Source organism: Haliotis rubra, unplaced genomic scaffold (genome assembly GCF_003918875.1).
Source record: "Haliotis rubra isolate DU_JTF1 unplaced genomic scaffold, ASM391887v1 Scf4, whole genome shotgun sequence".
Classification (NCBI taxonomy): domain Eukaryota; kingdom Metazoa; phylum Mollusca; class Gastropoda; order Lepetellida; family Haliotidae; genus Haliotis; species Haliotis rubra.
Window position 1 is genome coordinate 6,905,627 of NW_025767079.1, and position 16,528 is coordinate 6,922,154.

General features: G+C 38.9%; 1 protein-coding gene across 2 annotated transcripts; it reads left to right on the forward strand.

Annotated features, from left to right (window-relative positions):
- Window positions 1–7: 7 nt before the first annotated feature.
- Window positions 8–15,344, forward strand: LOC124287161 (glycosyltransferase 8 domain-containing protein 1-like). 2 transcript variants are annotated; one of them, XM_046723643.1, is made up of 9 exons: window positions 8–140; window positions 2,489–2,593; window positions 5,589–5,814; window positions 7,278–7,395; window positions 8,532–8,619; window positions 9,243–9,343; window positions 10,895–11,061; window positions 12,472–12,584; window positions 14,548–15,344. In XM_046723643.1, exons 1-9 carry the CDS (start codon window positions 104–106, stop codon window positions 14,715–14,717), a joined length of 1,125 nt encoding a protein of 374 aa, XP_046579599.1. In that variant the 5' UTR covers window positions 8–103; the 3' UTR covers window positions 14,718–15,344. The 2 variants fall into 2 exon arrangements, with proteins under 2 accessions (XP_046579599.1, XP_046579601.1); XM_046723645.1 differs by having other exon boundaries at window positions 8–128.
- The last annotated feature ends 1,184 nt before the right edge of the window (window positions 15,345–16,528 follow it).

Genomic DNA, 16,528 nt, shown 5'->3' on the forward strand with positions numbered 1-16,528 from the left:
TTTAGTTTTGTTTGTGCCATGTAAGCGATCGCAACGTGTCAGCTGAGATTGGTACACATCTATTGTTGAAGCCTGGTATCTTGCAAAGTTTTCAGCGTACAAGATGAATGTCCTTTCAGCGAAGAAAGGTTTCCTTTACAGTATGCATGCATTAATATTATTCACACTAACCATCCCGACAAAGCTTCATCGCAGAATGCAGATTCGTTATTCAGGCGAATGATTGCATGCACTGTAAAGCTGAGGCGAAATAAAAGCTAAATACTGTCTTAAACAAAGAGACCTGACATCTCGCTTCCCTCAAGTGAATACGTTGCTATTTAGTTGGAATATTTAGAAAATAATTTCGATTTTGCAGAATGAAAGGTTGTTGACTAAGATGAGTAAAATTAAAAACCAATTCCAAGAATTATCACTAAATACCTTGAATTGAGTTGAGACAGGATATAGGGCCATGTAGGTTATATGGGAAGCATTGCAAACTATCACCAACCCTTAATCCTCATCCTTGTGCACAAGAAACATATTTATCATTATGTAGGACCACAACAGCATTTTGTATTTACCAATATGGTTACATTTTTTTAGGAACCTGTGAAGTATGATTGTCTGCAAGTCTCCCGATTTGTTGCATTCATGTTTGCCCATTATGAGGCATTCTAAACTTGTACAGTCTCAAAAACTGGATTATCCATAAAGGAAATATTTCCTCTGACTGTGACCTTTTACTAACCAGATAATTTGTAAAATGGTCAAAGAGTTGGAAAAGTGTGTTATGCATGTGAAAGGGGTGAAAATATTTAACTTCTTAGTCTAACTAAAAGATCCAGTTTTCCATTTTAATGATGCATGTTAAGAAATAAGGTAGCAAGCGTACCAGTATGATGTATCTTAAACATTATTTAGAAAGGCTATTTTCTCATGTTGTGTCCTTTTGAAAGTCTCGAAACGTTCTCTAAATGATTCAGATTGCATGCAACTGTTTCCGATTTGAAAAAAGTATTTGATCATCTCAGATCCTGATGTATGAGCTTTGGTCTAATTATGACACATTCCAATTTCTGTTGTGATTTGTAAGTGCATGTGGTCAGGCTTGCTGACTTGTTTGATGTATGTCATCGTTTCCCAATTGCAAGATCAATGTTCATGTTAACAGGATTACAAACTGCTGTCATATAGCTGGAATATTGCTGAATGTCACACTGAACAACAAACTGCTGTCATACAGCTGGAATATTGCTGAATGTCACACTGAACAACAAACTGCTGTCATACAGCTGGAATATTGCTGAATGTCACACTGAACAACAAACTGCTGTCATACAGCTGGAATATTGCTGAATGTCACACTGAACAACAAACTGCTGTCATACAGCTGGAACATTGCTGAATGTCACACTGAACAACAAACCAAACATATTACTGCGTGATACATACAATTCAAGTTAACCTTAAACCCACTGTATCAGAATAAGATTAGAAGTGTTTAAAATGGTATTTTTTTCAATCCATGAAATGCACAGAAACTGATTTAATGTTTATGTCCTTGTGTCCTTAAATTCTGCAGGCCTGAGTTGTATACCATCTCTGCAGTGTTTATTGGGTGATAAACAACAATGGAGAGTTGTTTATCTCTTATACATTATGTTTGTGATTGGTGTCGTATTCACTAGGGATGCCACGATACATCGATGCATCAATACTTTTTCTAAGAAGATACAATTATCGATACATTCCAAACTGTATTGATATTTAGCTTTGAAAGTATTGGTTTAAATATGTTTTGGAATCGTTTACATTTTGCAAATGTTTTTTTATGTTATGAGAGTTATAAATGATTATTTTTCATGCACAAACATTGGAAATTCGAACTTTTTAATCGCTGAGAATGAAAAATGTTCATCTTTTCATGGACAATTATAAAATATGAAATATTAACGTTCAAAATGTAACTAAATTTACACAATAATACCACGATAATAGGTATCATGATACTAATGATTCATGAAACTTATGTATCGTGGCATCCCTAATATTCGTGACCACCTCCGTGGTGTAGTGGTAAGAGCGTCCGCCCGGAGAGAGGAAGGTCGCGGGTTCGACCCTCGACCACGTCATACCAAAAGACGTTTAAATATGGTACTTGTTGGTCCCTGCCTGGCGTTTGGCATTAATGGGTACAACAAGGACTGGTCGGCTCAGAGTCAGTATAATGTGTGTGAGTGGGGTTTTCATGCTTCACTGCTGCGTGGTATCTCAGTGGCCTCGCACTATAAAACCAGCTAAAGTCTGGGCTAGTACAAGCAGCCGCACATACACACGCATGCACATCGTCATATGAGCGAAATATTCTCAAGCACGTCGTTAAGCCCAATTTCACCTCACCTCACCTTAAAGATGATCTGATATTTACATCATATGTATTGACACACACACCTCATGGTGGGATCTACATTTGGATAGTCATGTGTTTCTCCATTGTTTCCAGTTGGAGGTATCCTGCTCGTGGTGTGGCTGAGTATTTTCTGCTACATCTGGTTCCCGGACATTATTCCAGATTTCCTCCATCTTCGAACTAAAGGATCCGCAGCCAGTAGGTAGAACTATTCAATTGTGTTTGTGAATAGCTTCATCTGACACATCTGTCGGTGGACATACAGTAGAACACGGATATAACGAACTCCAAGGGACCAAGAAATTAAGTTCGCTATATCCGGTGTTCGTTATTCACATTTGACCGCCATCTTGGATTGTAGAGATGTAGAGACACGTATATGCTGAGGCTACAAGAGAGTCGAAGATAGAATTATCTGTACCTTTGTTTTGTTTAACACGTTAATAACCATCGAACAATGTTGATTCGCCATCAACAAGGTTGATGTATACCGCTAAGTGGCTGAGCTGACACTGAGCTGACACTGAGTGAGTTGGCTAATCACGTCGTTAATTGGGGCTTGGGGGTAGTAAATCAGTTCGCTAAAGCCGTTAATTCGCTACTCACGAGTTCGTTATTCGCGTATAATTTTAATGATATTATAAAGGACTGTTGACGGGACTTTTAAATTTGTTCGCTATATCCGTTTGTTCGCTTTATCCGTTTGTACGCTATATCCGTGTTCGCTATATCCGTGTTCTACTGTAGTTCATTAATCTGTCTCACAGTCCCTGAACCACATTATTTTCCGTAATGCCTAGCCTTCCCTGCAATGCTAAAGCTCTAAATGAAGCAAGTCTTGACTTCCCCTGAATCTCCCAACTCACTGGGGCTCCTTTTCAGTTTAAATGGGTTTATTTGTTACTAGCAAAATTATATATATTCAGGGACTATGCGTTATTCTAATAGTTTAGTACTTCACTGTGATTATCATATTTTATAATGTCTATGAAAAGACAAGTCAAAATGTGTCTATACAGTAGATTTTACCATAACATTCAGTGGACAGGCTGTCTCTGTCAGGATGACTTCTTAGAAATGTGGTGTTTCAAATCCAACTTGTATGTTTTTTTAGACCTTCTCAGACTCTAAAACTCGTAAAGGTCCGGGTTATTAATGGTCGTCAGCAGCCCATGCTTGTTGTAAGTGGCGATTAAGGGATCAGGTTGTCAGGCTCGCTGGTTTGGTTGATAATGTCATTGTATCCCAGTTGCATAGATCAATGCTCATACTGTTGATCACTGGATTGTCTGGTCCAGACATGATTATTTACACAGCCCCGCCATAAGGCTGGAATATTGCTGAGTGTCGTGTTATATGCAGACAAACAGAGGATAGTATTTGGTGCAGGTCTGAAGCCAATACAGTGCACTCTGTCAAACTCGGACTCTGTCAAACTCGGATTGCTGTATAAACAGGACTGAACTCACGGTCCCGACGTAATCCTTCTTTGTTGTCATAAGAAAAAAGTTCTGTATCTCGGACTCTCATTATTTTGGATTTCGGACCAAAGTGTCGGCCCGATAAGGTAGTTACATGTAAATACATTGCTATATAATTCGGACTGAGCAGGAAGTCCGCTTGGCCAATAAACCTTGAATAAACATTCCGTTGATTGGTTTGTGTATTTTGTCTTATTTACTTAGCAGGAAGTCCGCTTGGCCAAGACCGCGTGGTCTAGCGGTGAACGCTTATTTACCTTTGATGCGACTAACACCAATTGTAAACTATAATTGAGCCGATAATGTCAACTCAGTGTCAATGTCACTATGCATTTAAGATGGCATCAGACACAGTGTGATATCAATCAGTTGTAAGAAGCGATTTTATTGGATAAAGATTGGTTTCTAATGAAGCTTTTTCGCCACTGTCTGCTATAAGGGTAGTGATTGGTCAAAATCGGACACATGACCCAAGGCAGCCAATCATATTACGGCAATGGATACCGTCCTCGTAAACGAAAACTTTTAGATATAGACGAAAGTTTTGGGTAAAATAATGCTATTCTGAACATATTAAGTAAGAAATTGCTACCTATACGTAAATTATGGAACGTATTCGACTTATCGTGCTAGGCTATGACCTGTGACAAAAATGCTTCATGTTTATATTTTCACATTGAACATCGTGTCCGAGTGTGAAGATTGAGGCGGCGAGAGCCGAGATGTCACTTGTCAGTGACTTGACTGACATTACATGATCGCACAAAAAGATGGAAATAGTAATTTTATATGTACGTTTGACAACTTTTATGAATGTTGTTGTTGATTTCATTCATTAGTTTATTCAATTTATTTCATGAATTCCTCTAACATCGTTACTTTGCTCTTTGACAATGATATTGTGGACCCGCTGCCGAAGCAGGTGTCCGAGAATCGTTGTTTTCAATAACATTGCGAAAAATAGTTTATAATTTTAATTCTGCTGATAATAGGGAGATAACTCCATTAAAATCTGTGTACTTCGGACTACTGTATAATTCGGACTTTTTAGTCGGTCCCAAGCTGGTCCGAATTAGACAGAGAGCACTGTATGAGTATAAATTCCACAATTGGAATTAAATATTTACCAATTCAAGTTGCCATGGTTATGCTTGATGTCATGGCTCAGTTGAGGTGACAGGTATTACACTAGCAGCATGCCTCATGAACAGGCTTCAATTCTTATTTTTTAGGCCATTGATTTGAAGTGAATGCCATGTTAAAATATCATGCATCGAAGAAAAAAGAATGTAATGTAAGAGTAAATTATGAAAAGACAAATAGACATGTATTTCAAATTTGTCTGCGCAGGCCATTGTGTTCTTATTTCTTCATCATTTGATGCTTGCAGTGACATACCTAAGGGAGACAACCCTCTGTAGCAAATCTCAGGATAGATATCTTGACTGACTACATTTCCCTACAGTTTCAATCATTTTGTCATCTAAGGTGACAGAACTCAGCGTGTAGAGTTATGTGCCTTTGACACCCCAGGAGCCTCTGAGTCTGGAATCAAATCCTAATTTTTCCCTGATTATGTTTTAAAAGGTTTGTCAGCACCTGTACCTGCGCTTGTGATCATCATTCTCCTTTTTCTCCCCAATCTGACACTCTGGGTAACTGGAACACTGTTGAAAGCAGCATTAAACCCAACTCACTCACTCCCTTTGTAGAAAAACTCCATGGAGGAACTGGATCTATTAAAGACGCTGCCATGGACAAACTGTCCAGCAACATCAACATCAACCCCTCCTCCCCTGATGTTGTCCACGTGTGCATCAGCACATCCAAGAACACTGTGGGTGGTGCCATCGCCCTCATCAACAGCATCGTCGCCAACACCAAAAGCCCTGTCATGTTCCACATCGTCTCTGACTTGGCCAGCATGGATCAGATCAGGTATGTACAAGGGCAATATTTACATCGTCTTGGCCTCTATACAGAATGTTTTGAGAACAGAAGTATTAGAATAACACTATTTGTTACAGATTATGTAGAACTCTCCATTCTGAAAGTGAATGTTCCAGAAACCAACCAACAAGACTTTTGATCATAGGTCTTTCATATTCTGTGCCCCAATACTTTAGAACAGGAACAAAGTTTAAGGATAAACTTCTTTATTGAAACAGATGCGACATTTCGGTGTTACACGATAACAGCGTTATCAGACAAGTTAGCATTTACACCAAAACTTTACATCTATGCAATAAAGAAGTTGTCAATCCATAAAAGTTGTTCCTCTTCATAATACCACCTTCTAAATGCCACTTAATGAAACTTTGACAACACATCTAAAGCTCTGACCATCACTCCCTGCGTTCAAGGCCGTTTAACGACCTATATTTAAGACAGTACTATGTAGTCTGAATTGTGCATCGCCATTATGGGTGGGAAATAATACCGGTTAACCGATATATTGCAATTCAAACTTCACAATACCATGTATTGCGGTACACTTTTCGCGAACCGGATCACCCGATACGATCGGTAATTTTCGTGATGTAGTCAAAACTACTAATAACATTTCTATTTTCTTTATATTATTATATATTAATAGTTTTGAGAATGTTTATTGTTCATATAATTGCATTTCCGTGACTTTTAAACCATATAAATACAAAAAATAGATTGGTAAGGGTAAACCAAAATGGCAGACGCCGATGCAAATGCTTTTTATCGAGTTCCAAAGTCTTCCGAAGTCTTCAGTTTGGAAACATTTTCAATTGATCTCTTGTACAAGTACATCTGATTCCGGTGGCATTGTTTCAAACGAAAGGAAACAGCAATTTCATTACATTAACCCATGTGTTACACTTTCACAATATATTGCAATACATATTGCAATACACCAACACATATAGCAATATATCGCAATACGAAAATTTTGGCTTTACCCAACCCTTAATCGCCATCCTACCCCTTCTTCCTCATTCCTGCTACAACATATGTAGTGCTGTGACCAGCAATTTGGTGAATGGAATCTGGTGCAATACATGTAAACGTCTTGCTGTTGCTGTTGTTACTGTTCAGTCGAAGTCAAGCTTCTTCCATTTTCCTAGTGCTGTTGTATTGTTGACAGCTCCAATGAGACTTCAAGGCCTATGGAGCTGGACTTTTGATTTGAACAGATGATCTCAGTTATGGTGTCTGTAAAATATGCTTATGATATCCAATGAATTTTAAAACTTGGTTGCCATGGTTTCCTCATAATTCAGATGAACTTTAGGGCCATGTGGATTGCGACCGCGACCATTGGCCATGGCTGTCACCTCCTAAAAACCTTTCATCCTGTTATACCAGCAAGCCAGGAAGCATGTCCTGCTTCTGACCAATATGATAATCTATTCTCAATCTGATTTCAGCATATGGATTAAGGAGACCAAACTTAAGACTATAAACTATGAACTGAAGGGATTTCCTGCAGATTTGGTGGCTGGGAAGATAAAAGTGAGAGGTGGTCGCCAAGAACTTGCCAGTCCAGTAAGTAGTTGTCTCCCTTTCAAGTATTTTACAGTTACTTTTCTGACCATGCTTAGGGAATTACCATTTGTTACAGGGATACTGCTGTTCAGGAAAGTGGGAGTTTATGTTAGTTTGTTGGTTTGTTTGTTTGTTTGTTGGATATAGTCGACGCCTCGTCCGTCTGTCCGCCCGTCCGTAATCATTTTGTTTCCGTAGCATAACTCCAAAAACGTTCAATATTTTTCAGCAAAAATTGGTAGATATATTCAACAGAACCTAAAGTGGTGCCTTTTGCTATTTACAGATTTTTGTCATTTAAATTTTTCTCGGTTACATGGAAACAATTCGGACTTAGTCTCAAAAAGGATGGGTTGGCTTCGTTTCCGGAGCACAACTCAAAACCGTTCAATATCTTTCAACAGAACTTGGCAGATATATGCGACAGATCCCAAAGTGGTGCTTTTGGCTATTTGCAGATTTTTGGCATTTTTACTTTTTCTGATTTCCATGGAAACAATTCAGACTTAGTCTCAAAAGGGAGGTGGGACTTCGTTTCCGGAGCACAACTCGAAAACCTTTCAATATCTTTCAACAGACATTGGCAGATATATGAGACAGATATTGAAGTGGTGCGTTTTGCTGTTTACAGATTTTTGCCAATTTTTCTTTTCCCGGTTTCCATGGAAACGATTTGGACTTAGTCTCAAAAGGGAGGGATGGGTTTTGTTTCCGGAGCACAACTTGCAAACCTTTCAATATCTTTCTTCAAGACTTGGCAAACTTATCAAACAGATCTTGAAGTGGTGCCTTTTGCTATTTATTTGTATTTTTCATGATTTCCATGGAACGATTTGGACTTCCTAGTCTTAAAATTAATCAAGTAGGGCTCTAAAATTAATCAAGTGGGGCTTTAAGTAACTTTCAGATGATTTGTTCTTTAAAATATGTGAGGGCCGGGGGGATTTGTCATCTTCTGATGACTCTTGTTTTTTCTTTTTCTTTTTAAGAAAACTGACAGCAACAGTGTATCTTGACTGAAATTAAACCAAATATATTCCTCTAAAAATTACATTTTTCGAAAATGTAAAAGAATATTTCATTCGATAATCTATGTAGTTAGCTGAAATTTGACATTGTTGTGTTTTTCCTCTCAGATGAACTACGCCAAATACTACCTTCCGCAGCTGTTTCCGAAGCTGAAAACCAGAATTATCTTCATCGATGATGACTGCATTGTGCAAGGTAAGATGATGGCGATGAATTCCATCATTTCATCTGAAGTAAATCAATGGAGACAAGGTCGTTTTGAAAACCAGTGCAGATAAAATGATGACATGTTGGGTTCATCTTTAGGGATATATACTGAGGGAAACAAATAAGGGAACACCACTTCATCACAGTGTTCCTCTATTTATTTTCAGATTTGCACCCACAGTGTGATACAAAGAGTGTGAAGAAACCTGGAAAAGAATAAAGGAACACTTGTGCTTTCATGTGTTCCTTTATTTGTTTCCCTCAGTATATGTGTTGATGTAGTTGAAAATGTTACAGAGTTATGGCCCTTGATTGATGTTTTGAACATCAGACACTGATTCCTAGGAAACCCCGATAGATGTCATTTAAAGAACATCATTACAGGATCCCTTTAATTTCAAATCTGAAAACCGCTTTTGAGAAATGAATAGCTTATGGAGTCAATTTCTTTGTATATGCTCAGATGAGAGTAAGATTTGTTTCTAGCAAAACTATCAACTGGTTCATATGTCACCATGAATCTTTGTATTTGTGATCTGTGATTTGTACCGCATCTGTAGTCTTGAACCATAATCCATCACTCCCTGAAACGTCTTCATCTTGTTGCCTAGGTGATATATCGGAACTCTACAACATGAAGATAGACCCTGATCACCTGGCTGCTTTCTCCTCAGATTGTGTTGGAGTGGGGAAACATCTCTCCCACATGGAGGTAGCACTTGCTGGTGTTCAATTCAATGTTCTATCTCTGTTCTTTATAGTTATCCAATAAGTTCTGATGAACACATGGTTTGTTCTCTGAGAGTGTCAGGCTACAACAGTTGAATATCTCGGGCCAAGTGACACCACATCACACTCGCTTGTAAATAAAGCCTTCTGGAGTAAAGATTGACCAAATGATAAACTAGCTTGCCTGCACATGTCTAGATCCTTACAGCTGGATCACATTTGCCACGGGCGCTGTACAATAAAGTAGTCTATGATTTTCAGTACGATTTTTTAGGCATCATGGGTGACTGCGGGTCATGACATTTGAGGGGCGGTGGGGTAGCCTAGTAGTTAAAGCATTGGCTCGTCACGCCGAAGACCCGGGTTCGTTTCCCCACATGGCCACAATGTGTTAAGCCCATTTCTGGTGTCCCCCGCCGTGATATTGCTGGAATATTGCTAAAAGCGGCGTAAAACTAAAGTCAGTCAGTCAGTCATGACATTTGATTTCACATTGTCTACGGGCATCGAGGCAAACCTGCATGGAGACTGCACAGAAAGAGTACGGAGATCTTACAGAGATCGTGCAGTTTCCATGCGGTTTCTTCAGCTCATACGGAGCCCAAGCAGCGTGTGCAGAGGTCAAGCGGAAATCGGTTTACCACGTACATCTTGGACCTCTCTCACGAACTGAGACAAATGATAGAACTGTTGTTCATGTATATACACATGGTAAAAATGATTGGTCCATCATAAGGCTGTCGCACAGCTATCATAAGGCTGCCATGGGATGACCGCAATTTCACGGGCACCGCACGGTGATTATGCGGTAGCGGTGCGATGGTCGTGCGGGTATCCCATGATTGCCATACGAATTTTTGGAACTAAAAAATCATGCGTTTACTGCACAATGACCATGCGGCCTTCGTGTGGTGGCCGTGCAATGCCACCTACAGGCTATGGGCTTACATTTTTTCAAATTTCGCTGTTTGACAAAATTGTAGAGGCTACGGCGCCCATAGAATTGTGTGATGATTGTACAACCGCCCCCTGCCGCCACATCTCATCCACACGGAAATGGAGTTACGGACAGTTTACGGGTACCGTAGACCCATCACAGGCCATATGTGAACCAGGCATTAAGTGTTAAACTCAGCCATCATGTCAAGAATGTGGTTACACATGCTTCAATTTCTGAACAAATGTTAAATTTGGAGTGAATGAGTGAGTGAAATATTGCTTAACACCGCATCAGCAATTTTGCAGCTATTCACTACGATTTATGTATGTAGACATTGGGTTTTTAAGTTGGTGGGTTTACTTTGAAAAGTTCCAATTACATTGCATGTCACGGACAGAAGTTTGACAGTTTTGCAGAACATGTTTCCTGTTTTGTCCTGTATCTGAACAATTATTATTTAAAAACATTTTAATCCTTTAGGCAATAAATTAGTGTTCTTTTTGTGTCTTAAGGGCAAAGTCAGATGTGTATTCCACCCAAAACATTTTTTAAAAGTCTCTGTAGAATTGCACAACTTCACTTTTCTTTCCACAGAACAATTATGCCAACTACATAGACTTCAAACACAAGGCGGTTGTTAGCATGGGTATCAAACCAACAGAGTGTGCCTTTAACACAGGTGTGTTTGTTTCTGACCTGTCCCTGTGGAGGAAGTTTAACATCACCAAGAAGCTGCAGTCATGGCTGGAACTGAATGTCAAGTAAGGCCTTTGGTTGACTTTTTGTTGCATTGAAGTTTGGGAGTTTAGCAGAGGAATACTTCACAAAACAAAGTGACTTATATACTAGTATAGGTACAGAGCCATGGGCATCAGAGAACTTGTATTGCCTTTTCCTGTGTAGTTAAATGATAAATTTGTCCATGTAACATGGATCAAAAGCCCACTTAATGTTCTTTTGCAGGTTGGAGTTATGTAGTTTCTACTGAACAAGACTGGACTGTGTTTGGTTCAGTTAGCAACCTTCTGACAAAATTATAAACCTCCAGTGACATCACTCTATTGTCTCGTCAGATACTCCTTTTATCGAGTAAACCTCTACAGTCTGTCTGAGTCAAAATCTCCCCAATGAATTGCACTCTAACTCAAAAACAAATAATCATAAATGACTTAAACCAACGCCAAAGTAAATAGGAAAAACACCAACTCTGCAGAATTTTGTTATAATTTTTGTCAACAAAATATAAAAGTTGTGTAACAAACCATCATTATTTTCATTTGATAATTCAAGATTTGTGACAATGGTGTAACACGCGTCATTTACGATTATTTGTTTTTGAGTTAGAGTGAAATTCATTGGGGAGATTTTGACTCAAATGGACTGACTATACAGGCAATTTCGCAGGCTTTCTCCAAGAAATCCCGGGTATTTTCTACAGAATTGACCACATCATGGGGATTTTCTGAGGAATAGCCCTTGACTTTGAATTATTTTACTTGTTTTGAAGACTTTGTCTTGCTATTACTGAATACGATCGTAAAATATCACATTATTGAAAACGTCCAATATATTGTGACGATGCCTGGTTTCGAACCTGCAACCCTTCATTAACTAGCTTGGCGGTTTTATCCACTAGGCTACGAAGGTTCGCTGTGAAGATTGAGATTGTTTGTCAGTATGAACCATGTGTTCCTCACAAGACAGGTAGTGTGGGCAGCGCACGTGCAGGACACAGGTAAGGCATGCAGAGCACATGTATTGCACGTGCAAGGCAAGGTATTGGCTGCCAGTCGCATCCAAGTTGATTTCATCAGTAAATACAAAATATTAAAATTATATCTAAAGAATATCTTCGGTCAGTTCATAAGTTCGATCAAAACCTCGGAGTCGGTTTTGATCCTTCTCGTATTAGTTACTTGATCCCTACACGTGACTGTGGCGGTTTTAACTATGGTTACCATTTTCATAGGACAGCTTCCCAGTAGATGACTGGACACTGAATGTCAGACAGAAGTTAGAACAAGCACAGGCATTTGTTGCTGGAGGAATATTGTTGTGATACAATGAGCATGCTGAAGGTTTACCAACTGCATTATTGTATTAATGCTGACTGTACAACCTATTTGAGTATAAATAGACTGTTATAAGTTTCCTTGTTGTCATGGTTACAGAGAGGAGGTTTATGGTAATGAAAAGGGAGGAGGAGGATCTCAGCCCCCAATGATGCTGGTTTTCCACAAGCTGTTCTCTAACATCAACCCCATGTGGAATGTCCGACACCTTGGTAAGTTCACTGTGGCCATCACTGCAGTTCTCAGGAAGACCCTTCTGTGTCCTTAAATCCATAGCAGTATGGTGCCATCACCAAGTCACACTTAGATCTTGTCAAACTTTGTGTAAATACTGCTTTGTGTTCTTGTATTGATGTGTCTGATGAGCGAGTGAGTGAGTTGTGTTTAACTTGGGGCCATGGGTGACAGTTAGTACAGGTGCTGCACATCACTGTGTTGTAATCTGTGATGGTTGGTTTGAATCCTGGTTGGCTCCAAAACAATTCAAGTTCTGTCAGTACCATATTCATGTTTGTGGGTTTCAATTTGTGCCTTGGAACACAGTTCCAAAGGGAAGAAACTTGGGTTGATATGGAGTGAGTGAGTGAGTGAGTATGGTTTTACGCCACTTTTAGCCATATTCCAGCTATATCACAGCAGGGGACACCAGAAATGGGCTTCACACATTGCACCCATGTGGGGAATCGAACCTGTATCTTAAGCGTGACGAGCGGGCGCTTTAACCATTAGGCTGCCCCAGCGCCCTGGTTAATATGGAAACTAATATGAATAATCCAATATGTCATGGGCTCAAAAGTACCAGTTGGTTGCATTTGTTGTCAACAGATAATATGAAGATGCATGGCTCCAAATAAGATACGTATCTGCGTAAATTATGCATGCATAATTCAGATGTATGCATTAAAGTCTATGAGTGAGAGATACGCCTAACATTCTCAGAATAAGAGTCAGATTTTGTTTACATGGCGTGAACCGAAGCTGTCATATTGTTTCAGTCTCCACATCCTATCATAAGATCTGGAATAGTGTTGGTTGTCTGTATTGAAGCGAAGATTGTCGGGTTTTTCCATTTGATCGCCGTTAATATTTCTAATCCACGTTTGGTTCACAATTAGTTTAAAAGCTAGCCCTTAAAAAGCGTTACTATCACAATGTTTCCGGTCCGTATCAGATATAATACAGCTTTAGGGCTACTGTGGATTACGTGATGGCCTTAAACCAGCGTATGAAATCATTTAATGCGCAATTGCCCAACGCGTATTGTCATTTATTTCCTGTCGTCTGCAGTAAGAATGACTAACCAAAAGAGCCTCGTCTAGTTTTTTTAAAGGAAAACTGTTTCAGTTAGCAAGGAAAAATAATAAAACCATGCAGCCTGTGAAATACTCCTCCTTTTATTTCCGTATGGTATTTTACTCCTCAATTGTAATTTTGAGGAGTGGAATACCCCTGAGTCAAAATAATTATCTGGAGCCCTGTGATGTTTGGGTTGTGATAAGATGTCAAGCTGAGATGATGATGTTTGGGTTCAGTTACAATGAGGTCTCGGTAAACTGATGTGATGATTTGACCATCATCATTCTGAGATGGTGTCTTGATGCAGCTGATTACATGGTGGTGTTGTACAGTCAGGTCATGTGTAGTGATTCGGAGGCTGTGATCTTGTCTTGTTACAATGTTGTCTGATAAGCTGATAAAATGCCATTGTGATAAGTCTATACATGGATGTCTTAGTTCAACTGTTACAATAACATCTTTCTCATTGTATGTCATTCCAATCCAGTGAGAAGGAGTTGTTAAGCATGCATGTTGGATAAGATAGTAAGATAGTAATCTTACTGTTAATATTGAAATTTGTTAGTATTTTTATGCTGCTCTCAGCAATATTTTAGCTATATGGCAGTGGTCTGTAAATAATTGAGTCTGGATCAGACAATCCAGTGATCAGCAGAATCAGCATCAATATACTGTTGTGTGGTCCAGATTCATTCATATTGTGAAACTTCTATCACCTCACAGGCAGCTTGTATACTTCCCAGGGAGTTGAAAATGAAAATGTGCACATCATTCCTTCGACGGGAATAAGAATGAACAGTTTGAGCATGTTTTTGGCTGGAGATTTGACGCATTGTAAACAACACATTATTATGATGATGATGCATGTGACTATTCCAGGTTTGACTCCCGGGTCCAGCTACACCGCCCACTTCCTTCAGGGAGGCAAGCTGCTCCACTGGAGCGGCCGCTACAAGCCATGGGGACGCAGCGCTCAACACTCAGAACTGTGGGAAAAATACTATATACCTGACCCAACAGGTCACTTCCAACTCATCAGGCGAGATTAATACAACTACTTCCAGGATGTCAGGACTTCAGCCGTACTGATACAGTCTAACCAAAATTAAATGGTACTTACACTTATTTGGGGCTTGTCATAAAGAAAGCTCTTCTCAAGGTGAGCTTACTGCCCATCTTGTTTTGGTTAGACTGTAATGAAACTATGGGTAAAATTGAGGCTTTAAGGGATATTATAGGTAACTAACTTTTTATCAAAAATGTCTTGTAAACAGTTTTTTTTTAAATGAGCAATATATATAAGTTACCGCATACTGGGTCAGGTATGATTTTTAAGTAGTTTTATTATGTAGAATGTGTACAGTAATATTTCATTTAGGAATTGGAAAATACTCAACAGTAAAAACGGTGACTGTATTCTTGGATCAGAAATGGATTATTATTCAGTTGCAACAAATATTTGAGAAATGTGAAAAAAAAGTCTGTTTGGTATGAAGTTTGTTTGAATTTCAATTTATGCTTTTTCATTCATGTTATTAGTGTTTCTAGTTGTAGCGGTTAGTTTAGTCACGTAAACTTTGGATGTTATATACTGAATTGCATTATGACCTTTATGGGGTAGTTGTAACACTGACAAGGATCTGTGGGCAGTGTGGCTCAACACACCATTCTTCACTGAATGTTTCAATATCAAACAGGGCCTATATTTTCAAAGCTCTCTTAGCGCTAAGATAGTCGTAAGTTAATGTTAATGTATGGCACTTATGACTATCTTAGCGCTAAGAGAGCTTCGAAAATCTTGGCGCAGGATGGTAGGGTAGCCTAGTGGTTAAAGAGATCCTTCATTAACTGAAGACCGGGTTTGATTCCCCACATGGGTACAACGTGTGAAGCCCATTTCTGGTGTCCCCCGCAGTGATTTTGCTGGAATATTGCTGAAAGAGGCATAAAATCATGCTCACTCATTATTAAACATGAATGGAACATGGTGCTTGGAATTCATCCAAGAACAGCAAACTCTCTAAACCTGAACCTCTGTACACCGAACCTCTCTCCACTCCAGTATGATATTCCATACGATTCAACACTAATACAATCCACTGGCATGAAGTGGATAATGCCTAGTCACACAGAGAACCATTCCATAGGTCCGAACTCTGTTGTTTTTGTCATGTGATATTTAAACAAGTAAGGTCATCAGGCTGTCTCATGTTTTTGCAATGTGCACTTTTTACATGTACATATCAGTAAACAGAAAGTTGTACCGACACATTTTGAAAACGCTTCTTTGAATTTGATATATATTTGGCAAAATGGCAACTTTAGGAAATTAAGATGCTCTTGTAACCAACCAAACACAAAAGTGTTGTTAAATGGTTTGAATCTCAAAGTTATGAGTTTTGAGATGTGCTAAATATTTTTTTGTCATATATTTCGAATTGGAGGTTATTGTTGATTTTCAGTGTTACAGTATATGTTCTGACTAAGAAAAGTGTAGATTACATTTAATGGCATGATATTTGAAAACGTGTGATTGTACATTTCAGTGAGCAACTCGTAAACAAATTTCATGTCAGGATCTCAACTCATGAAACCTGGATGAAACAGTAAACAGCATTAATGAAATATTTTGTCTGAAATTTGTTGCATATCAATGTTATGAGCATTCAGTACAATTCAGAAAACCAATGCAAGAATTTGTAATATCCGTCCACTTCAAATTTGTACATTGTACACCTGCCATACAGTTACTATGGAAGCCTCCTACATGAACAACAGCTTGAATAATCCCTCGGTGACTAACAACTGAACCTTAAGGCCAGACCAATTTTATTTCTTGCTTTTTACTGATAGTTTGTCC